The sequence below is a fragment of the Chelonia mydas genome, chromosome 2 (assembly GCF_015237465.2).
Source record: "Chelonia mydas isolate rCheMyd1 chromosome 2, rCheMyd1.pri.v2, whole genome shotgun sequence".
NCBI lineage: Eukaryota > Metazoa > Chordata > Testudines > Cheloniidae > Chelonia > Chelonia mydas.
In genome coordinates, this window is record NC_057850.1 from 184,468,815 (window position 1) to 184,494,322 (window position 25,508).

Consider the following 25,508-nt stretch of genomic DNA (forward strand, 5'->3'; position numbering starts at 1 on the left):
GTATAAGCCTTTAGAACATTATTTAAGCTGATAGCAGGAAACTCTTACTTAGGAAGCTGAGTAAAGGCAAGGAAGCCAGCTTTTGAAGCAACTAGTCGTCTCACAGCTTGGAACTGGCTTTCAAGTTCTGCGTTAGACGCTACAATGTCCCCCTCTTGCGACAGTAATGCTGTTATGGCATTATTAATCAGTTTCTCCTTGTTTTCAGAGAACAGACCCTAATAAAAGAGTAAGAGCCATTAATACTTGTATAAAGTAACAAAACTGTAAGAGGTTGGGCAGAGAATTAATTCTTACATCTTGTGTTACTGCATGTAGAACTCCACTGTATGAGATGTTAGCATTGAACCTGAACACAGCATCTGCAAAATTACCATCTGCAATGAGAAACAAAATGTAGTTGGGAGTTACATATTTTAAATAGCTTAAAAATATGTTGTGCTATAAAAAAAGAATGCACTTTGAACTGCAGTAAAAGCTGAGCTTACTTGGAGGAGCAGCTAAGAACCGGAGGTGAAGGCTCTCTACTTCCTCATCTACAGGCATACTCAGCAATCCCCAGCGCTGACCTTTGTGCGTTGGGGTCATTTTCACACATACATCTCTATTGCCAGAGGCTCTTACTCCATCCAGCAAGCTAGCTAACAGGGAATCTCTGAGAAGAGAGAAAAATGTTTAGACACTTAACTGGAAAATTAAGATTGTTATAAGGAAAACGTTGGGCACACTGACTGAACCGTAAGTACGCCCAATATTTCTAGTGGAATTCACACAGATCAAGGTTTTCCACTCTTTAAAGTATGCAATGCTACCAAATACAAACAACTGCATGAGCTAATGACCTGACAAACTATAGTGGAACTCTTCCACTAACAATAAGAGATATGTAAAGTGATAGTGGATGGTGCAGTATGGTAGGGAAAGTAGTATTTCAGCTAGATTAGATTTTCCTGGCCTATTTTTTCTTGCATGTGCTACATTCCTTTTTATTTTCTGCACACAAGCACCTTGCTCTACAATCAGAGGTGCCCAGCCTATGGCCCACGGACCATTCACAAGCCACCAGAGCATTTCAGAAGGCCCACTGCCCGCTTCCACACAATATATTAACAACTCATTCATTAGCATTCTGCTGTCATGTTTACATCATTTTAGTTTACACAAGGGTGTAAATAGGCTGTTTCTATGTACAGTATTGTCTGACTAAATACATACAAAATAAGCTGAACTTAAAATATAAATCAATACAGGTGACTTTAAATCTTAATATGTAGAATCTGTTTGGCCCACATAAGGTTGTGCTTAGGTTTATATGGCCCTCCTGTGTAATAAGTTGAGCACCACCACTCTACATGATGCCCTCAGCCACATTTAATCCATACAGGTATGGTGGACAGACAAAGAGGGGGAACAGGCGGGGGAGGAGGAGAGAGGAGAGACCAGACCAATTCAGTCCAGACAGTAAACAGTACTGGCACATGGTTACCAGCTAAACATCTAGCATTTAACATATTAGCTTTCAATCAATACTTGTTTCTCAAGATAGAGCTTGTTAATACTATCTCTCTCCTCTAATCAACCTACTTCCTAACACTCCAGTTTGTTTAAACAGCACATCTAACTACAAAACTTTTCAAAACCTAGTCAATTACCTTGACACCAAGTGGACAAAATGTATATTTCTAACTGACCCTCTATAACTGTTCACCTGTATGGGATAATATAAGTGTAGGAGAAACAAATTTTTTTTTTTTTAAGTTTCTTCCACTATCCCATTTACTGAAAGCAGACATGGAACACCAAGGAGTTCACAAATTTAAGTGAAATGCTGATGACACATGGGGAGATGTCACATGTTATCTGTTTGAGGTAGTACAGGCATCTTCAAGGGGCAAGTCAGAGAATTGAAGGCAGGCTTTGAATGAAGTGAATCTGAATTTGGCCCTTGAAGGTGTTGTTTTTAACTTCACACAGCTTACATTATATTTTTGTCATTCAACTAATTTCCCATTTACATTTCCCTGTAATCAAACTTTTAAAATACCTCTCTGTTGAAGAATATCTTCGGATTTGTCCCTTGATAAATTCAATGGTAAAAAGCTGTGGATTTTCACAATCACGTACTAGTGCAAATACCTAAAAAGAAGCAGCTATGTAATGAGACCACCACACTTATAGGAAGCATTTAATGCAATTCTCAGGTAGTCAAGGAAGTGAATTGTTGAACCAATGCTCAATGTTACAATATATACTCAAGTTTCAAGGAAATGACCCAAAAAAAAAAAAAAAAAAAGAACTGCAAGTGTAATCAGAACTTCCTAGAATTTGTTTTGTCAGCTTTTTTGATTTAGGTTTTTTCAAAATGAATCCCAAGAATGGTTTCTACATCTTTAGAAAATGGGGTCTGACAGAATGAACACAGTAAATAGTACTAATGAGTGAACTTCAATTTTAATTGTCATGTTGCAGTAGTACTATAGAATATTGTATTTTAATAGTCAAATGTATTATTCTAAACAGGATTGTCACCTACCTCTCCTAGAGGTTTCAGTGTCACAATATTATACGTAGCAGGATCCCGCTCTACTAAGCAAGTTTCTGTAAGGGCTAATATTCTTTTCACAGGTTCCTTAAAGAAAAAACATGTTAGAAAAGGGGACCTCTTTTTTAGCCACCTAATAAATCAAACAAACAAGATGTAGTCTAAGTTTGTAGGCCTTACCGAATGTCTAGGTGTTATTTTTTGAACAACAAATTCTGCTAAAGATGTGATAGATTCATCATTGCTGTATTTCCCAAAGCGAAGGCTCAAGTATTGCTCAAATTCTAAAGGTTCTTTCCTTATTCGGAGGGAGATGCCTATATAATTGCCAGCATGTTCTATTGCACTTTTGATAATTTCTTCCCTTTGCTCAGATGCAAACATGTGCTGCAAATTTTAGGAAGATATATTTAGGTAAGTTTAACACAAAAAATAAGAAAACTGAACATCAGCTGTAATCAGCTCAGGCTTAAAGTTTCTTAATAGTTATAAAAAAAGTGAACTTGTTTATATTGCATGACAGTCTGATTTTTTTTTTTTATTAACAACATTCACTAGTGAATGTTATTAACTTGAACAAATGACACACTTTCTGGAAACACTATGACAATAAAGAATTAACATTTCTCCACAGCACTTTGTAACTTGACCTCGCTAGTTAAAATGGTTATAAAAATATTTTAAGTAAAGACATTTTCCGAAAATAATCAGAAATAAAGTATTATTCAGAAGTTAATAATCAACAATACCCATTTTAAGTTTTTTGTAAAAAAGAAATAAGCAACTAAGTGTGTCTTGAATCGCTTAACTCATGTTTCCCTCTTTAATAAACAGAAAATTAAAACATATAATTGGGGCAGCAGTGATGTAAAGAATCTAAAAAGTTTAAGGTAATTCCTACTGCAGAGCTATCTTATTTTGCTGCAGACCATTCAATTGCTTGCAGTGTAGTCCATAATAAGTGGCTTCGGATTTTTATTTTAATTCTGCATGGCTGCATGGGTTCTCTGCTCCCTCATTTTAACTTGTTCCACTCAAGTTTATACACAGGCAGATAATAGCCAGTCTCCCAGTTAGTACTCAAGGGGACTTGGACAGAATTCTGTATTAAATGTTTTATTGAACCAACTTCTGTTGATGAAAGAAGCTTTCAAGGTCTGTGGAGATTAAAAGCTTGTCTCTTTCACCAACAGAAGCTGGCCCAATGTCACTGTCATATCCTGGGACCAACATGGCTACAACACTACCAATATTAAATGTTGTATAATTGGCCCTGTTGAACTTACCAAACTATTCAATCTACAAGCCATTTATTATCTGCCATGGTAGTGATTTGAACTTACAGGCAGGAGAATGAGACAGCCTTATACTTATTCTGTTTATGTAAAATTTCTCATGACTTGATATGCGTATGTATAAAATGTTATAATACTCACCAATCTACTAAATCCTCCATAAAGTATAGCGAAACCTCCCTGATAGTCAGAGAGATCAGCAAAACCTTCAATATTTCTGTAGTCATAGGAACACAGGACTTTATTAGTTGCAGGATTAATTTGATCAAACCCTCCAGGAGTCACTTCCAGAATCACAGGTTTTCTCATGTCACTCCAGTGATGCTTATAGCAGTTGTATCTCTATGAAAGAAGAAACTGCTGTTAAGTCCAGAGAAAACCAGAAAGATTTCTTCACCTCCTGAGGACTACATCTACACATAACAGTTCTTTAATTTGAGATGGTTTTGTATCATCAAGCAAGTGTCCCCAATAAACCTGAAAGCCATGACAGCACAGCGTGGTTTGACCTATCTTTACATCGTAATTGATATAAGATTAACCCAGTCCTGACACACTGTTCACTTACAGTCTATTCATACTGCAACATGAGCCTGGGCTCAAGCCTATTCCCTCCCCGCATCTACACTGAAATTGTGCTAACCCAGTGCTCAGACCCAGGGTCCTGGGATCCTGCAAGGTAGGAGAACTCAAGGTAGAGTCCAGCTGGAACCCAGGGGTCCAAGCCCTTTGCAGTGTGGCTGCAGCCTCGCTTGACTCAGGTCCTGGGAGTCATCCAGAAGTATGACAGTTCCATGAGACAACTATCCCAACAATCTGCAATCCACTCTGAGAACTGAAGTTACCCCCCCTTGGTGAATGGGAGCAGCTCAGGTCAGTGTTAACCTATTCTCTTCTGATAGTGTGCTTGCAGAGAGTGGTGATCAGAGAGCCTCCTGGGTTGGGTGATCTGTTCAAGCTTCCTGTAATGTGCAGGGTAGGCAGTAAAGTTTTCCCACAGTGCACCTTGGTCATAGGGCTAGAGAAGCCACATTCTGCAGGGGACACTAGGGACTCTGGCACATGGTTACTCTGACTTGGGTCTGAGCACTGCCGGACGCCAGAGCCCTAAGTTTTAGCACGGGTTAGAAGAGTCTTAAATGCAGGGTTTAAATACTATGTAGACACTCAAACCCAGGGTTCCCTATCATGGGTCAGTTGACTCATGTCCTACAAACCCTGGGCTTACATCGCAGCGTAGACATAGCCTTAGACAGGGAATCCCCAACAAATTTCAGCCATTAGAATCTTGATTGTTCTATAGTAGTGCTATGGAATACTTGTTTAGTAAAGTATCACTTCAAAAAAGTCCTACTTGGTGTAGTCCTAGAATGGTAATAGGCTTCTAGACACTCAAAAGGATATAAATGAACAAAGCCATCATGACAGAAGACCTATTAAGATGCATTCCAGGGAGACCAGTGGATGTGAAACCACGTGTCAAGGTATGGGTGTTAAATGCAAAAATCTCATAAGCTGACGTACTACAGAGAGATTCAGTAGCTAGTTTCCAGTAAGCTCTTTCAAGCTCTCTCCATAAATCTGTTTGAGAAGATATGCTTGGAAGTTTTCCCCAACTCCCACTATACACCAAGAATTCTCTTCTTTCCTCCCCTTCACACTGGCTAGAAATGAAGTGGTGAAGTCCTCCCAAAGTACGTAAGTGCTACTACACATTTACTTTCAAATGCAAGTCTTTGCTGAACAGTGTTCTGATAACTTCACTTTAATTTCAACTATTTCTAATTAATAATATTCAATCTCCTTTTAAAGTGATTTTTTGAAATAGATCTGCACTTCTGTAGTTTGCCTACTATGGTTATACCACATAAATGTAACTTGGTAGCAACCCTTGAAGTATATTTTTTCCAGTTTGTGCAGTTACCAGTACATCACCTCTCTGCTCTCTATGGAGAGTTCTCCCATAAATGTTCATCTCACAACATTTAAAAAAAGAAAAAAAAAAAAAAAAAAAAAAGAAAATTGCAAAACCACAAAATTGGCAGGAAATTCAGATTTAGGTGTAGTAGGTAGCCATAACTATTTAAAATATAAAGGGACATGGTCAACTAGAAATTAGTCTGTTTTTACAGTATTTGTAAATATGAAATGACTGGATTTGTAGTCCAATATAGACAGGCCAGATACTTGCCCTTCCTGTGATTTTTCCTTCTGAAAAGTCTGTTCTGAATCTCTGTAAAAAGGAGAATGAAAACAAATAATTCATTGTTCTAATTATTCCAGAAGGACTCTGACTTGAATCTCTTTTGGATAGTCTAAAACTTAAAGATTTAAAAGTTGTATATTTAAAGTGCACCGTTTGTTTTATATAAACACACACATTCACTGGTAGTGAACAATGGAGCGATACTCAGACAGAGGCTCACGAGCCATAAGTACCTCTTTAATGTGCCTCCCGCAGCTCTTTGCAGCATGATATTAAAACACTGTGCAATTTAATTATCAATCAATCTGAATACTTTTACTGTGTTATTAACAAAGGTGAAAGTAAGCTGGTACGGTGTACTGGTAAGAAAGTGGCCACCGGTACAGGCCAGTACACGGCCAATGTTAAAGCGTTGCTGCAGCCAGAGCAAAACGGGCAGCTGCCCCGGGGCTGGGCGATTTAAAAGGGCAGTGGCCAGAGCCCCAGGCAGCGCAGGCCAGGCAATACGGGAAGCACCCCCAGGCTTTGCACCCAGCATGGCCCCTCACCCGGGGTCCCAGCTCCTCACCTGCTGGCCCCTCTGCTGCCATCCAGGGTCCCGGACACCGGCCCCCATTCCTGACCCCAGCCTGGGGCTCTGCAGCCGCCCCCAGCTGTGATCCCAGCCTAGGATGGTGAGGGGTGTGGACAGGGGCAGAAGGAGGTGCAGCTCAGCACCCCCACCCAAAAAATTATTCCAGCTCCACTGGCCCCACCCCGTCCCCCTGAGGCTCCGCACCTTCCGGTGGCCTGGAGCTGGGCCTCCTACACCATGCCCAGGGGCCTGGCAGCATTGCATACCAGTAGGAGATTTAAGTTACTTTCACCCCTGGTTATTAACCAATTAAATCATCAACTTGCATTAAGTTATTAACTTACTTGCTGTGAGAATATAAAATATTTAGTACCATAGTAAACAGTCACACTACTGTGGCTCTTTTGGGTAATAGTGATCACTAATTTGGCTCCTAAACCATTGAGGTCTAGGTATCACCGGTCTAATGCATTCAGTAAATTGGAGTCTTACATACAAGTTATTTCAATGAACACCGTAGTCCAAGTATATGAATATCCATTTTAATATACAAGTACAGCAGCTTTCCTTCTCATCACATAAAACCCAAAGTGAACATACACTATTATTAGATTTAATAAGAAATACAGTAACATATCTTAAATTGGCTGAATAGCCAAATAACTAGTTCTTACCAGCGCTTCTGTAATGAGTTCTGTCCTATGGTCTGTAGAAAACTTAAGTGTTTCAGACTTCTTTCCACTCCCCTTACGAAAGGTGAGGCTGAATTCTGTTCCTTGCCCCTTTCCAACAGGACCGATACTACAAAGATCTCCATAAGGCCACTAAGGTAAACAAATTAAGGTCACTTGATAAGTTTCTATTAATGTAAGAAATAGAATCTTTTATATCCAAATGTAGTGAAACAGGTATTTAAGGGTGTATTTGTACCTCAGGTCTCTTTCTAAGAGGGCTTAATTGTTAAAAACAATTAAGGTTATAACAACAAAACCCAACTCTCTAGTTTGTGATTAAAATAAAGGTACAGAGTAACTAAATAGGGCAACAAACAGCATATACATCTGTTTTATGACTAAGCATTCAAGTTTGATGAGGAAGCTCAATGCAATGCAGTCACTCTCTGCTGAATGTGGTAGCTAGGAATTCAAAAGCTCAAGAAAAAGCCAACATTTCGACTAATGAAAAAGCACAAGGATCCAAGCAAACAAGGATGGAGTAGTGCAAAGCTGGGTAAAATTTGTGACCCTGTAGATCTCTGCTCTGCAGTGATTCCTTTCAAGGACACTGGAACTGTCAAGTAGTCCTGAGATAGCACACACACAAAAAGGGAAGTTGAAGGAGATTGTTTTACTAAGTAACAATTTTAGTTCTATTGTGTAACAGAACAAAGAAGACTATACAAGCTTCAAAAACCACCAAATCACCATTTAAACTGTTAGCGATTGCATCAGCTACTTTTCTTTAGCCTATAAAAAGGACAGTTTGCCTGAGCAAGCCAAGTCACCACAGTGCCCAATCATGTAATTAGTGGAACTGACACCCCTTTTAGTTATGCTTAGTGTTTATCACAAGAGAGAACCCTCTGTAAAACACAGCTGACTACACTCAAATATTAAGGAGGGGACAAGTCAGAAGAATATTAACATGAACTCAGATTGCATTAGGATATCTTAATGTATCCAAGAAGGCTATTACTACATTTATCATTACCTGATTTGTAACTTCTAGCGTGTTCGGATTGTATGTAGTGATGGCATGGGTTCCAACTGAGAAGACTCTCTTATACCTAAAGCATACCAAAAAAGTATTTAGTTTAAAAGTATTTTCCTGAAATCTCAAAAAAACCAAAATATGTACAGATAAATACACTAATCACCCATTAGGAGAGAACCAACATAAGCCTAATCATAGTCACTAACCATTACAATGAGAATGGCCAGACTTAATAAAGTGAGTATGCTATTATTTCTCAATATAAAGGATTAAGTTTGCTAGAGTACTCTTTTATGCCTTCGTCTTTGCCTCTTTTCCAATGTGGTTGGTGAACAGAAGAGAAAGGAAAGGTTTAAGAATATTTAAATTGTTGCAGCATTCTCTCCCTCCCTGCCAAACACAGGAACATCTAAGCTCAAAAACTTAAATAATGTGCATCGACAAGTTAGGATAATATTCGAAAGTACAAAATACCAATGGGAAACTTGCAATGAATATTTTCACCAACATGACTATATGCAGAAAGGCAAAAAAAATGAGGGAGAAAATGGATATTCACAAATTCAAAATAGCATAAATTGAGACAATTCTGAATGTAGAACACAGCTTCCAACTAACAGTAACTACTTGAATAGTCTTCTCCAAGGAACTATACTGACGTAGTTCAACAAACACCACAACAACAAAAGTATACAAAAGCTGCACCAGAAGTTTGATGGTTTATGTGATTCAAAGAAAAGCCAACTGGTCCAAATCTATCAACTGCTAGTTTGCAGCAAGCACTTAGTATAGAGCATCTGTACAAATCTTATTTAAAAGAGTAACACCTCTAACTTCAAGATCAATCTGTGTTTGTAAATCAGCATTTTAACGTTTATGCAAATACAACAGCTAGAAATCTGGAATTAGAGTTCTACAAACATCTTCAAGTAATACCCCGTTTCCCTGCCCCAGTATAATTCATCAAAAGTATTTGTAATTAGACTAACTATATTTTACATACAGACTTCACACATATTAAAGACATTTACATTCCTCAGCATGTTTCAGCTACCAAGAACCCTCTACTCAATGTGGCTGCAAATGGTATGGCAGGAGTGCATCTCAGGGCTGACTGTTAACTATGGATAAGGTAGGTAAAGTGGGATTTCCCATCAGCAGAGGAGGTATTAAGGAGACACTTTTCTCTGGATCATGGTGGAATGGTAAACAGGAAAGATTTCCTTTGAATTGCAGAGGCAAGCAGGCAGATACATTTTTCAGTGAATAGACAAGTGAACTGCAGGAGGGTCTCAAAGTGAAGCTGTTCTTTATATCACGTGTATTCTGTGTGATGCAATGACCTTTAGTGCCTATTCATGGTGCCTGGAAGTAAGAGGCTTTGGGTGGACAGAAAGTTAAATGACCAAGTGAAAGAGGTAGTTTCCAGAAAGCACCTTCAATAAATATTTTACACACAAGTCAGTTTAAGATTTCTAAAAGGTGAAAAGTCAGTAAGCAGGGTCTGGCAGCACTCAGTTTTACTACTTAAAAGATATTCCTCAATTAGTTATGAGTATCTTCAGAAACAAGCAACCCTAGGAGGAGAAATAAAAAGTTACCTTTATTCAAGGTGTCATTTCAATACTGCCTAATGTTAAGTCACAGTGTTAGAAATTACATTTCCCCCCCCCCCCCCCCAAGAGACTAGTTTTACAAGTTACTTTTAATTATATTTTCCTTGCTTTTGTCAGTTACACCATTATATCTTTTTGAAATATTAGTATTTGATGACTGAATATAAATCAAATCTGATTAGTCTGAGGAAGGATTTACACACTTCCCATTTGTTCACAGCTTTTTTTGTATGCTACAGATTATGCACATTAAATTATATTCCAGTAACAGTACTGAACATTTAGAAGTTATAATTTGAGGGATGAGGGAAATCAAGAAACTAGATTCGACTTTGAGCAAGTTAAATGAACTTCTGAAGTGTTTACTAACCTCTACGATACTTGGTTTACAATATAAATCATTGTTTGAAAATAAAATAAGGTGCAAGTACAGAAACGGTTGACAACTCAAATACTTAGAGTACCCAGAAAGAGCTCTTGAATAGAAACTGTTTATCCTATAAAAACTTAATAGATCCATGAATGCAAACTCTCATGGTATCTATTCTATCCTTATAGGGATATTGTCAAGACGACCATTCTGTTCTCCTCACTTCTCAGTTCTGTTAGCAGTCAGGATGCTGAAATACAAGAATTCTGCTTTACGTTCTAGAATTAAATAAAAAATATTGACTTTGTATAATCACGGGGAGATGAACAAAATGGTATTTTACATTTACAACACCTTTCAAACATGAATTAGGGGTATGGCTGTCAAAACTTCCATAGCATGGACATCATCCTATGTATCCGAGGCCGATATAACCCTGTGGGGTGATCTGTTTCATCCTCTTATGGAGCTGCATCTAAGCTGCTTCCTTTACATTTTAGCTACTTTTACAAACCTTCAATCCTCTGGTTTGCAATGATGAGCACAGACACAAAATCTGAATTTACAGAACTTCTGAACAGACCATAGCAATATCACCAATGTAATTAACTGTCAGTTAAACTAAAGAGTAGGTTGCAACAAATAGTAAAATAAAGTGAACTAGGCCTAGAAAAGCATCAGTTGTTTTAGTAGTAGGAGAAAACTAACTAGCTGGTGGTAGATGGGTACCTTTTAACTATAATTCTTCCAAATATAGTTAGGCCCCTCTACGCAAAGCAAGTATTTTTGAGAAATGAAGCGCTCACTTATGTCACACAGGCTTAGTCTACACTTCAAAGTTTTGCCAGCATTGCTATGTTGGCTAGGAGCATGAAAATAAAACACACTCTCCCACACAGCTATGCCAGCAAAAACCCGGATATAGACAGCTATGCTCACACAAGAGTGCTTCTGTCTGTTTAGCTAGCGTTGCTGGTTGAAGAACTTCATCTGTCAGCTTACACTGAATCTCTAAGCCAGCAAAGACTATAAGGCAGGCAAGCCCACTTCTGCTTTTGCAGTGAAGATGAGGCCTAAATCAGTGCATAGCCTGAGTGTTTCACAGTGTGGCTACTCTCATTTGAGCTAACTATTGCAGTGAAGAAAAATACACTACACAAGCCAAAAGTAAAAATGCACCTTTAACAGTTAAGGTAAGGTCTCGCTTACCAATAGAATGACTGGATTAGCAGCTGATGACTTGTGCTAACTTGAGCTAGGTAGCTGAATCCCCACTACTGTACTGGATTGTCAGCAGCACTGGAGATTTAACCCACACCCCGACAGGCCAGCTAACTTGAATTTAAGGTCCCACCTAATTCCAGCTAGAGAGCTGCATGTGGACATGAGCTGGAATAGGACCAACACTCGAGTTATACCATGAGTTAACACTGCAGTGAAGACAATCCTGGAAAAGAAGGAGAATCACAGGATTCCACTGTAGAAAGGGCTAAGGCACAAGGCCATTATCTGTGAGAGGTGTATTCAGAGACCAAAGAAGGGTCAGAGGTCACAGGGAGATCACTAGCAACTTGAGTGAGGACTTAATTTGTAAAGTCACTTAACCTGGTAGCTCCCTTTTAGGAGCCTTTCTGGACAAGATCTATAGCAAAAGCAATAAGCTTAATTTAAGAATTTGGAGAAGGAATGAGACTACGGCCTATACCAAAATGTCCTTTCTGGGCTCAGCTTCACTAATCCAGGCTCCTGAAAGTTCAGGAACAGGAAAATAAAATCTCTTAATAGAGGGGGAAGGAATGGTTCATGTTTGTGAGCTAGGACCACAATACCTTGCAACATCATTCTACATCAATAGCAGTGGGGACAGAAGTGCCAGACAGTGAACTATTAGTTATTTGCACTGTATCTAGGAGCCCGAGTCATGGCAGAGGACCCCCATTGTTCTAGGTGCTGTACAAAAGCAGAACAAAACCACTAAGCTGTTTCTTTATTTCCAGCTTTTACAGGAAGATCTATGGCAACATCTTATCAATATCAAATTTGTTTTCTCTGTTCTCAACATGGAGGCCTCTATGCACCTTCTAACCAATTCCCTCTATTTATGCCAATGCAAGCAACAAGACAAGCTTAGTTGAACCAGTCTTACCAGCAACACTAATGCATGCTCTTGAAGAAATGCTTATGAATGTTCCTCCATATTCAAGACCCACTAATGCTAAAAGCTGTATAGTCCAAAAAGTCTCATGTTCATCGTTAGCAGAATAGTCACCATGAGACCAGAAGGGGAAAAAGTAAACAAACCATTTATGAGAAGAAAGAAGAGTTTACCTCTTTGAAATAGGAATAAGATAATTTCTCTTCAGACAGAAGGGTCCAACCACTCCAGCTACAGCTCTTATACATCAGAAGATCTCCCTTCCCTAAGGATAGCACGTTAAAGCAGGGGTGGACAAACTTTTTGGCCTGAGGGCCACATCTGGGTATGGAAATTGTAGGACGAGCCATGAATGCTCATGAAATTGGGTGTTGGGACATGGAAGGGGGTGAGGGCTCCAGCAGGGGGTGTGGGCTCTGGGGTGGGGCCAGAAATGAGGCGTTCAGGATGCACGAGGGGGCTCCAGGCTGGGGCAGGGGCTTGGATGTGGGGGGTGAGGGTTCCAGCAGAGGATGCGGGCTCTGGGGTGCGGCTGGGGACAAGGGGTTGGGGGTGCAGGAGGGTGTTCTGGGCTGGGACCGAGGGGTTTGGAGGATGGGAGAGGGATCAGGGCTGGGCAGGGGTGCAGGCTCTGGCCAGCGCTTACCTTAAGCAGCTCCTGGAAGCAGCAGGTGCCCCCCTCCTATGTAGAGGCATGGTCAGGCAGCTCTGAATGCTGCCCTGTCCCCAGGTGCTGCCCCTGCAGCTCCTATTAGCCATGGTTCCAGGCCAATGGGAGCTGCAGGGGCCACACTTGGGGCGGGCGGAGCGTGCGGAGTCCCGTCTGCCCCTACGCATAGGAGCTGGAGTGGGGACATGCCGCTGCTTCCGGGAGCTGCACAGAGCAGAGGCCAACCCCTGACCCCACTCCCCAGCTGGAGTGCCAGAGCAGGACAAGCCCCAGACCCTGCTTCTTGGCGGGAGCTCAAGGGCCAGATTAAGATGTCTGAAGGGCCGGATGCGGCCCCCGGGCCGTAGTTTGCCCACCCCTGAGTTAAAGTCTCACTCAAAGCCTCCAGAAAGAATGAGGAGTACTTGTGGCACCTTAGAGACTAACAAATTTATCTGAACATAAGCTTTTGTGGGCCAAAACCCACTTCATCAGATGCTTGCAGTGGAAAATACAGCATGCATCCAATGAAGTGGGTTTTGGCCCACAAAAGCTTACGCTCAAATTTGTTAGTCTAAGGTGCCACAAGTACTCCTCGTTCTTTTTGCTGATACAGACTAACACAGCTACCACTCTGAAACCTGTCTCAAAGCCTCCCGTAATTTTCTGTTTTAAGTCAAAAACTTCACCTTTACAAAAATGTAACAAATTAAAAATTGATAATTTCTTGAGTAACCTACCTCTTCATGAGCCACAGATAAGCGATTATCTATTCAATTGGCTGATGTAAACTTAATGTTATTAGCATCATACAAAAAAAATCCTACAGAATACCAGTCAGCCAAATCAGATGTCATTTGACTTAATACCTATTTCTTATATAGTGCTCTTCATCAGTAGATCTCAAAGCACGACAGTCTTAAATATATTTATCTTCACAACATCCTATGAGGTAGGGAAGCATTAACCTCATTTTACAGATGGGGAACTGAGGTACAGAGAGGTTAAATGACCTTGCCCAAAAAGTTACATGGAAATTAATGGCAGGGTAGGGAACTGAATCCAGCAACAGTGGTTAGTGCTGTGGGAGGCTCTTTCCTGCTTTAACAGCTTCTCAACAACTTTAGTGGACTGAGTAATTATGTCTCCACTTTGAGTTGCCCTCTTTTTAAAAAACACATGCTACAATTTCTTTTTAACATACAAGTTATTTGTGTAGTCCATATACTTCCAAACCTGTATTGCAAAGTACTGGAACACGCTTGTCTAATGAGGTTCCACAGAAAGCCCCAAAAAAGACAGTGCTTCCCATATCAAAGGAGTGCTAATACCTAACAGCCCCATGTGTTCATGTTTAAGAGGGACAATGAAACTTTGGGTCAAAAGTTATATTTAAAAGAAGTTCTCTGAAATCAGACCTAAGACACATTTCTATTGATCTTTTAAAGGTGTAAATGGAAAGTTTGCCTAAAAACTAGAGAATAAATCAATGCAACTTATTTCTGAATAGTGTTTTCGTTTTTTAAAATCCTATGTTACTCATTTACACAAATATATTTGATCTGAGAAACATCAGGCTCTAAAAACCTGAAAAAGATTTACTTAGTCTAACGAAGTAAGGGAATTGAGTTCAATATTATTTTTATGTTTCAGGAAACGTTTATAATGTTCTAGAAAGTCGAAAAGGACGATGGGTGGAATTATTGGTCACTACAGTGAAACAGCTATTAGATGTAATCAACTGCATGGTGCAGAAGGGTGAATGGGTAGAGTTGTGAATCACAGGGGACTTGCTTTGCTAAAATCTAGAAGCTTTTGGACAGATGGGCATAGCATTTGATAACATGGTTCCATATCAGTCTGATTTAGCTCATTTGTTTTTATTGTTCAATGTGTTCATTCATTGGTGGTTTCTTGTTTTAACAGTAGCAAGTAGGAAAAACTGAACCAATACTACTAACAGGTGAATAGTAAAGATTACCAAGCGTTACTATGAAATTCTGACTCATTATGCCTCAGAATCAAGGTGGAAAGATTTAATTCAGCAAGCAGAACCTCGATTTAATTTTGTTTTGCATCGTACTTTATTCAATACTTAGAATAAGAACTTTTTCAAGATCAGGTGTCCTACTGAATTAAATGGCATATGTATGTCACATAACACAGATGATCCTGCAGGCAGGACATTTTATATATTGACCAGAACAGTGGAATAAGGTCCCTGTTCTAGGCTTTTCAGCAGAATTTAAACATAAAACTCAACTCAGAAAGAGTCCACTAGTATTATATCGTAAAAGATGTTGTAGAAGAACTTGTGATTATTCCACAAAACCAAAAAGCAGAATAAGGAAGTTTAAAAACTTTTAGGCTAGCATTACCTTTGTTGCAGCAGTCTGTTCACCTGTAGAACTGTAAAAGAGATTGAAGCCAGCACACTGTGTCTGTCATGTATTTTATGGATTGTGAGGAAGTGTTTTATGAATTACAGTTGGAGAACTAGTACCTCATATAGCTTAGGTTCCAGTTACCAGCAAGACCACTTCTCACCAAGCAGATTATGGCAGTCAAGCTTCAAGACCAGCTGGCAGTATTGGAACCTTGGTAGATGGTGGAAGGGTATTTTCAATGGAGAGATCTTGATTCTGGATTTCACTTGCCCCATTGGTCAGAAACAATGAGAGTCTGTTGGCATTTAAGGCATGGAACAAAACCTCTGTTCACTCAGACTTTTTACCTTAGGAGGCTGGTGGAGAAGAGGATTCTGTATCTAAAAATAGCCTTTGTTTCCTTCTCCCCCCACCCCGACGTTACCACAGAATTTAAAATGGAATAGTTGTAAAGTTCAGGAGTGTCCTTTCATGCAGACAATAATTTGCAATATGTTAATCAAGATAAACTGTTTTAGTTAATGAAGATGTGCCCACAGGCTTAGGAATATACTTATTTGTATTATAATTTAAATATAAAAATGCAGGATACATCACAGCCTCTTTAAATCCAATTTTCTTCCTTGAGGCTGTTCAAACTTGAATCCCAACAGTGTTCTATTGTCAGGGACGCAAGACAGAATTCTGGCTATCCAAAAGTCTCTTCACTGCACTCCAGGAGAATAGTCTGGAGCAGTCTCTTCTAAACTGCCATGTTTGTATCCACATCTGCACACAGTGTGAGAAGAGGCTGGTGTGTACCAGTTTTAGATACTAGTGATTTTATAAAAAGTTATTTTTCATAATTATCTAGTATGAAATAGCACTGTAGGATAAACTCCAGTACCAGCTAAAGCCAGCACTTTGTTTCAGATACAGCCTGTACCAGAAAACTGCCTATATAAAGTTTAAGTAGACATATAGCTAAATTGCTATATGAAAACAGCTTTTTATAGAAGGTTTTAATTCTGTTGCTCAGATCTTCACACTAAGGTAAAGCAAAAAATAAAGCTACATTTTTAAAAGCTACCACTTTGTCCGATTTCAGAGTAGCAGCCGTGTTAGTCTGTATCCACAAAAAGAAAAGGAGTACTTGTGGCACCTTAGAGACTAACAAATTTATTTGAGCATAAGCTTTCGTGAGCTACAGCTCACTTCATCGGATGCATTCGGTGGAAAATACAGGGGGAGATTTTATATACATAGAGAACATGAAACGATGGGCGTTACCATACACACTGTAAGGAGAGTGATCACTTAAGGTGAGCTAGTACCAGCAGGAGAGAGAGAAAAAACCCACACACACCCCTTTTGTAGTGACGATCAAGGTGGGCCATTTCCAGCAGTTGACAAGAATGTGTGAGGAACAGTGGGGGGGGGTGAATAAACATGGGGAAATAGTTTTACTTTGTGTAATGACACATCCACTCCCAGTCTCTATTCAAGCCTAATTTAATGGTGTCCAGTTTGCAAATTAATTCCAATTCAGCAGTCTCTCGTTGGAGTCTGTTTTTGAAGTTTTTTTTTGCTGAACTGCGACTTTTAGGTCTGTAACTGAGTGACCAGAGAGATTGAAATGTTCTCCAACTGGTTTTTGAATGTTATAATTCTTGATGTCTGATTTGTGTCTATCTATTCTTTTACGTGCTATACCCTGGCAAAGGAGCCTGCTCCGCAGATAACCGCTCACTCTACCAGGGCCCAGGCCTCCTCTGCGGCGTCCCTGGCACAAGTCCCTATTCAGGAAATTTGCAGGGCAGCCACGTGGTCCTCGATACATACATTTACGTCACACTATGCAATTACACAACAGTCCAGGGTCGATGTGGCTTTTGGGCGAGCCGTGCTCTTTTCTGTGGATAACTCCGACCCCACCTTCTGAGCTCTAGCTTGTGAATCACCTGCTTGGAATGGACATAATCACTCAAAGAAAAAACAGTTACTCACTTTCTCGTAACCGTTGTTCTTCGAGATGTGGTGTTCATGTCCATTCCAATACCCACCCTCCTACCCCTCTGTCGGAATAGTCGGCAAGAAGGAACTGAGGGTGTGGGGGGGGGGGGGGGGTTGGTGGGGCCCGATATTGGGCGCCATGAAGGCGCCACTCCAGGGGGCGCCCAGGCTGACCCTACGGACACTGCTAGGGGAAAAATCTTCCGGCTGGCGTGCACACACCTGCTTGGAATGGACACGAACACCACATCTCGAAGAACAACAGTTCCGAGAAAGTGAGTAACCCTTTTTTTTTTTTTTTAGAGCATGCCAGCAGGGTCTGCATGGGGAAGTTAAAGAGCAGCACGTTGAAGCGCTTTACAAAAAGGTACCTAGTTTGCATTTTGAATGTTATAATTCTTGACGTCTGATTTGTGTCCATTTATTCTTTTAGGTAGAGACTGTCTGGTTTGGCCAACGTACATGGCAGAGGGGCATTGCTGGCACATATCACATTGGTAGATGTGCAGGTGAAAGAGCCTTTGATAGTGCGGCTGATGTGATTAGGCCCCATGATGGTGTCCCCTGAACAGATATGCGGACATAGTTGGCAACGCGCTTTGTTGCAAGGATAGGTTCCTGGCTTAGTGTTTTTGTTGTGTGGTTGCTGGTGAGTATTCGCTTCAGGTTGGGGGGCTGTCTGTAAGCAAGAACTGGCCTGTCTCCCAAGATCTGTAAGAGTGATGGGTCGTACTTCAGGATAGGTTGTAGATCCTTGATGATGCGCTGGAGAGGTTTTAGTTGGGGTATTAGGGGACGAAAGCTGGGTACCCGCATGGCCCCTCACAGTATGCCAACATTTTTATGGCTGACTTAGAACAACACTTCCTCAGCTCTCGTCCCCTAATGCCCCTACTCTAAACCAGGGGTTCTCAAGCTGGGGGTCGGGACCCCTCAGGGGGGTCACAAACTGTCAACCTCCACCCCAAGCCCCGCTTTGCCTCCAGCATTTATAATGGTGTTAAAATATATTTAGAAGTGTTTTTAATTTGGGGGGGGGGGGGGTCGCACTCAGAGGCTTGCTGTGTGAAAGGGGTCACCAGTAAAAAAGTTTGAGAGCCACTGCTCTCGACAGACTTTTTATACTTATTTGTAAGCAAAGATTCAAGTTAAGAACAGTTAGCAATTGTCAGGGTTTTGTAAGAACAGTCAAAAAGGTATGCACTACAATAATAGCACCCTGAACAAGACAAACTGATTGTAATGGTAATGCTTTGGGTGGGGGGGGGGGCGCGTGGGGGGAGAAGATTTGTCTTTAAACTTTTACTAAAGGCAATTTGGGGTGTATTATAGATTTAGTGACACATATGACTAGGTTTTAATTTAACTGAAGCATATATTTCTCCTTTACACATATACACCCAGAAGAGCCTATATTAAAAGAGCATTAAAGTTGCAAACTCAAGAGTTGAAAATGTCAGAATGAAGGTTTCCTGTGCAACCTTAATTCAGTCCTCATGTGCACATGCCATATGATATAGTCTAATTACATTATCACATCCTAGTTTCCTAATATTTGAATGCTTGACTCTGCAACCCTATTGTTCTTTTAATTGCAGGTTTGTTTTTAAAATGCAACTTCCTGATTTGAAAAAAAAAAAAAAAATTCTATCCACCCGCAGCTTGGGTCATCAGCAATAGGACCTTTAGCAAAGGCCTGCACTGCTTGAGTTAAAAGAGTAACATGCAGCAGTCGTAGGCCGTTTTTCTCTGTGACCAGTCACTATTAACAGAGTGAGACACACTTTGCCAGAGTGCTTCCTAGCTATTTGTTGTCAGCAGAGGAACTCAGATTCAGGACTCCTGGGTTCAATTTGAGGTTCTATAGGGGAGTGAGGTCTATAGTGGTTATAGACTCTTCTGCACTGTACCCCAGCTCCTAACCAACCACATGCCCACAATGCCCCAGCTCTTACCACCCTCCTACTAAATACACCAGCCCCTATACTCTCAGGCTCCTGCAACACCCTTGACTCAGCCCAAATTCTTCACTCCTCTGCTTTCAAGTCAGGTGGCTCTTACTTTTCTGCACGGCCTGGAGGCCAGCAGCGGAGCACTGAACAGAAGGGAGAGATTCCTTGATCTCAGTTCTGGTGCACGGCTCCACAGCAGCCCCTAGCAGTGACAGGAGCAGTTAGCAAAAATCCTGCTGTATCTCTTCAGCCCTGAGATGAATGATGTTCAGCACAGGCAGAATCTCTAGAGACTTCAGCTGCCAAGCTCTTACAAGTGCGTGAGCATGGGCGCATGTGTTCAGAGGCTCGTGACTTGGCCAGATTTGGGTGATTTTTCCACAGAGGCACATCTCTAGACCAGTGTGCTTTCCCACTCCCACCATTGCCAAACTTCAAATCCCTGCTTCAAAGCATGGTGATGCTAAGGTTTCTCAGTGAAGCAGCTAGAAGAATTTTTAACATGAACAAGACAATGTATTTGCATGTCCTGGTTCTTGGAGCCAGCTGAACCATTTTTGCTAGAACTAAAAAAAAAAAAAAAAAAAAAAAAAAAAAAAAAGCCAGCCTGACACACCCACCCACCATGGAAAATTTTATCCTCAACTTAAAACTTTGGCAAAGGTATAAACAACTGAAAGCCAAGTATTATAGGAAATGTTGGGCAACCTTAGCTATAGGCAGCACTACCAGCTCTTTATATAGTAAATGATGTGCAAAGGTGTTGAGGCCCTGCAGTTCTCATTTGTGTCCTTGATGTCAATGACATCAATGAGAACAATAAATGTTCAGCACCTTTGGAAAAGAGGTCAAACCAAAAAAAAAAATATTTTCTTTTTTTTTTTTTTTTTAATATCCCTGTCCACACAAGACATTGCAGCAATCTAATACTTATTTACCAGTAAATTTGTTATTGCAATAGCATTTATGTCCTTTTGCCCATTTAACTGCAGATTTGTTTTAATGGTGTGTTTTTAATTAAGTTCAGCATTAAGTGTTTTTGTTCTTATTACCCTGAGGCAACATATGTACCTTTTAAAAGATGTGAGTAATTTTTCCATTATAATTTTAATTGAGAGTTTACAATTGAAGCAATAATCATGATTTCAGAGATAAGTCACCACTGTAAAGAGCCCTAAAGGCAGAGCCTTGTCCTTTGCATCAAGGCAGTAATAATGTAGCCCAGAGCAGACCGAGTAGAACTGCCAGGCTTTAGAGTTTTATTGTTGTTGGACAGAAAAATCTGTCAGATATTGACAAGTTTTATTTCAAGAGTTCTTGGCCAACAGTCCTTCCTTTAGCCTCTTCCAAGAATTCATGATGATGCTACTTCAATCAAGCAGAGGTGGGTCACTTTTGTCTTAGAGCTCCTAGCCTTTGCTGAGGAATGAGCTGACACTGATCTTGAATTCTGGAGTATTATCAAAAGTCATCAGGTTTCAACCCTAATTCATTGTTCAAGCATCTGTCTTCAGGCTAACCCCATATCTGTCCCCAACAAGGAGGAATGCACTATACTCCAAGAATTCAGAAAGCAGCAGCATGAAAGTAATGCTATCCTACAGTGAATGCTACATGTAAGACTTGAGTGCTGGATCAATTCAAACAGTCCCCACACACTGCACACTAAAGAACTTCTATCGCACTATGAAATAGTCAAACTGTGTAGAAAGATTTGCTGCCAGTAAGAATGCTGTTTAGCAGAGCAGAGTTTAAATCCCATTCTGCTAAGATTAGGTAGAGCAGAATTCAGAAATTTTTATACTCTAAACATTGGATTGAAAAATATGCCAGCTACATTGCAGATGAGGTCAGGAATCACGAAGGGAGGTAACTTCACAATACGTTCTACTTCACAGTACTGCTAAGTTGAAAGTCAGTCACCACCATAGTAGGAGGGAAACCAGGATTTGAGTTTTATTTTTATGCAGGCCTCCAAATTTAAGTTTATCATGCAAGGAGACAGATGCACCAATGAACAAATAAAAACTATTTGTGTTTTTCCCCCCCTACACTTCAATTGTATGCTCTAAATGCATCACGTCACCTCAGTTCAGGTTTGGGTTGAAAGTTGGGGGGGGGAACCCTTGCCTGAGGCTTATGTCCCTCTCCTTCATGTCACCACTGAAGTGATACTATCTGAGAAACTGTGGCATCCGGAAGTATGTAACCATTGTATGTTCAATACAAGTGACAGCTTGGCCCCATAGTCTGATGGCATTTTTACAATAAGGTTAAAAAGCTTTCGCTCAGAGTGTATGGTGGTTTGTTTTTAGGTTGAAGTACCAGAAAGCAAACACATAATTATCCACTTAAGTATGCTGCTTAGAATGTTTTATTTGCTTTTAAAAATAGACAAGGCAACTTATATGACAAAAGACTTAATTAAAGTAAAGTTTGATTTTAAAACCAGAATCAACAAACAAAGTTAATGACTATTGCACTTTGAATTGTGACTTGTATTTGCAAAACCCTCATATACAACATTACATTTCACTTTAGTATCCAAACATCCACAGCATGACGGCACATGGAAATTATACACTGAAAATTTGCCATGTCTCTGCTTGGCTCATGAACGGTAAGCCACACATCCCTAAAGCCTAGTCTACAATAGGGAATTTTTACAAAGATTTGCTGCTATTGCCAACACTACTTTAGCTGCATCAGTGCCTAACACACTGATATGCTGCTCTTGAGCTCTGGCAACAGTTTCCAACTCAGACTTACTTATATTTAATTTATGGTATTGAAGACAAATACTGGAGCAACATGTATGGCAAGGCTCCCACCTTCACTAAGACCAGTTCAGATCCACTATTGTGTCAGCAATAGTGGAAGGTTTTGTGCATTACTTAGTGAAAAAGATTTAAGATGGTCTACAATACGTTAGAACAGATGTTCCCAAAATAATCTCCATCAGTAGTTCAGCAGTTAACCCATAATAATACAGTCCAAGAAGAAGTACAGACTAGTGACCTCATCCATTAAAAGGGAAATGAAGAAAAAAAAACGACTCATGAAAAGGCAGTTTCTAAATCTTCACGTACTAGTTAGAGACTTACTAAATTTTCAATTTATGTAATTTAAAATACTTTGACTCGTCACTTTTTTAATCTCACTAGTGCAACAGAAACTAAGACAATCAGACAGCATAGCCCACAGGTATTCTCTTGAAAACTGGGAAACCTACAGTAGAGAGAAGAGAATTGGAACAGAAGTGGATGAAGGCAGGCTGAGCAGATGGTTAAATAGTAGTTCTGGCTTCTGAAGAGGCAGTCAGAGCAGGGACTTTACAGTAACATGAGCCTTCAGCTCCACAACATTTTTAAAGACTTGAGTACACAATTAGAGATCATAAACAGATTAGATAGCTATTTTGACTAGACATGACAGTATTTTGTATGGATATGAGACAAAGTAATAGATTTAAAACTACTTACTTTCCCCTCCACGAATGTTTTGTTGTGTAGAAACAAGCAAGATCTTTATTTTCCCTAATTATATTCATTTTGTGCCCAGACCTGAAACAAAATAAATCTCATGTTAATACTTATGATCTTAATTAAGACCAAATACAACCACTAATCACCAATATGGTCTAAAATACATGTGATAAAAGGATTAAATTCATTTATCTTTCACTCAGGTTTGTTTGCAATTTAAGACCTCCTGAGGTACCTTACCGCTGCTCAGATTTAGCTAGTTGAAAACCATATTCCTTCAAGTATTTACTGAGTGCAGAGCACTTAAGTATTCATTTCTTCTCCTCCCTATTACCAGCATGTAATGATCTAAGAGCAGACAATATTGCGTTACTCCGATATGCTTAAGAGACTAGTATTACTGTATGCACACCGACAGTGCACAGAAAACAATCCCCACTTTAGTAACTTTGCAAAGAAGGAAGCAAATTTAGTTTTATTGTCTGATATGATTCAGAGTACACAAAATCAAGTATGTTAAGTAAAGATGACATCTGTTTTCTTAACTGGCTAAGGTAATTTCACTCTGTTTACCTTTGCAAACTACAGCTATGGAAGAGTAAGCAGCTCCTGCTCAACAATACAATTTAACTAAAGTTGCAGAATATTAGTACGGCTGTTGATTAGTCGCAGTTAACAGGCAATTAACTCAAAAAAATTAATTGTGATTAACTGCTGTTTTAATCACTGTTAATAGAATACTGATTGAAATTCATTCAATATTTTTGGATGATGTTCTATGTTTTCAGATATATTAATTTTAATTACAACATAATACAAAGTGTACATTGCTCACTTTATATTTTTTTACAAATATTTGCACTGTAAAAATTAAATATTTTTCAATTCACCTCATACAAGTACAGCACTGCAATCTCTATCATGAAAGTGCAACTTACAAATGTAGATTTGTTATATAACTGCACTCAAAAACAAAAAGCAAAACTTTAGCGCCTACAAGTTCCCTCAGTCCTGCTTCTTGTTCAGCCAGTCGCTAAGACAAACAAGCTTGTTTACATTTACGGGAGATAATGCAACTCACTTCTTATTTACAATGTCACCAAGAAGCGAGAACAGGCATTTGCATGGGACTTTTGTAGCCGGCATTGCAAGGTATTTATGTGCCAGATATGCTAAACATTCGTGTGCCCCTTCATGCTTTGGCCACCATTCCAAAGGACATGCTTCCATGCTGATGATACTCATTTTAAAAAAAGCGTTAATTAAAATTTGTGACTCCTTGAGGAAGAATTGTATGTCTCCGGTTCTGTTTTACCTGCAGTCTGCCATATATTTCATTTTATAGTAGTCTCAGATGATGACTCAGCACGTCGTTCATTTTTAGAACACTTCCACTGCAGATTTGACAAAATGCAAAGAAGGTACCAATGTGAGATTCCTAAAGATAGCTACAGCACTCGACCCCAGGTTTAAGAATCTGAAGTGCCTTCCGAAATCTGAGGGATGAGGTGTGGAGCATGCTTTCAGAAGTCTTAAAAAAAGACCAACACTCTGATGCGGAAACTATAGAACCCGAAGCACCAAAAAAAGAAAATCAGCCGTCTGCCGGTAGCATCTGACTCAGATGATGAAAATGAACATGCGTCGGTCCTCACTGCTTTGGATTGTTATTGAGCAGAACCCATCATCAGCATGGATGCATGTCATGTCCTCTGGAATGGTGGCTGAAGCATGAAGAGACGTGAATCTTTAGCGCATCTGGCATGTAAATATCTTGCGACATCGGCTACAACAGTGCCATGCAAACACCTGTGCTCACTTTCAGGAGACGCTGTAAACAAGAAGCAGGCAGCATTATCTTCTGCAAATGTAAACAAACTTGTTTGTCTGAGCGATTGGCTGAACAAGAAATAGGACTGAATAGACTTGTAGGTTTTACACTGTTTTATTCTTGAATGCAGGGGGTTTTTTGTACATCATTCTATATTTGTAAGTTCAACTTTCACGATAAAGAGATTGCACTACAGTGCTTGTATTAGGTGAATTGAAAAATACTATTTCTTTTGTTTTTTACAGTGCAAATATTTGTAATAAAAATGTAAAGGGAGCACTGTACACTTTGTATTCTCTCTTGTAATTGAAATATATTTGAAAATGTAGAAAACATCCAAAACTATTTAAATAAATGATATTCTATTATTAACATTGCAATTAATCGCATGATTAGTCACAATTTTTTTTTAAAACCACTTGATAACCCTCATTTAGTGATGAGAGCACTAAAGGGGAGGGAAAAGCTCTATTTTCCAACTCTAGGATGAGTCTGGATCAAAGATGAGAGCATTTTTACTTGTTAACTGAGCATATTTGATGGAAAAAACTGAGGAAGAAAGATTAGAGAAATTTAATGGTCACCAACTTATCTTATATAGTATCTAATTACGTAGTATTTAGAACATTTACTTTCAAATACTCAATTTAAACTACTTTTTAAACTAGGTTACCATAATGAACTAGACTTTTGGTTTCCGATGCCACCTATCACAGCAGTTAAACACTAAAAGATACTAGA

General features: G+C 39.7%; 1 protein-coding gene across 2 annotated transcripts in view; it reads right to left on the bottom strand.

The window, feature by feature from the left end:
- DNAJC13 (DnaJ heat shock protein family (Hsp40) member C13) overlaps window positions 1-25,508 on the bottom strand; it is a 101,238-nt gene that overhangs the window by 68,254 nt on the left and 7,476 nt on the right. For both annotated transcript variants that reach the window (XM_043540795.1, XM_037890309.2), the window contains exons 2-12: window positions 22,934-23,014; window positions 8,328-8,403; window positions 7,292-7,441; window positions 6,029-6,070; window positions 3,979-4,179; window positions 2,723-2,929; window positions 2,534-2,629; window positions 2,045-2,136; window positions 489-655; window positions 298-377; window positions 49-218 (exon numbers count right to left, since the gene is read on the bottom strand). In XM_043540795.1, the coding sequence (XP_043396730.1) occupies window positions 49-218; window positions 298-377; window positions 489-655; window positions 2,045-2,136; window positions 2,534-2,629; window positions 2,723-2,929; window positions 3,979-4,179; window positions 6,029-6,070; window positions 7,292-7,441; window positions 8,328-8,403; window positions 22,934-23,001 (1,349 nt within the window). In that variant the 5' untranslated portion in view covers window positions 23,002-23,014. The remainder of the gene's footprint in view (window positions 1-48; window positions 219-297; window positions 378-488; window positions 656-2,044; window positions 2,137-2,533; window positions 2,630-2,722; window positions 2,930-3,978; window positions 4,180-6,028; window positions 6,071-7,291; window positions 7,442-8,327; window positions 8,404-22,933; window positions 23,015-25,508) is intronic.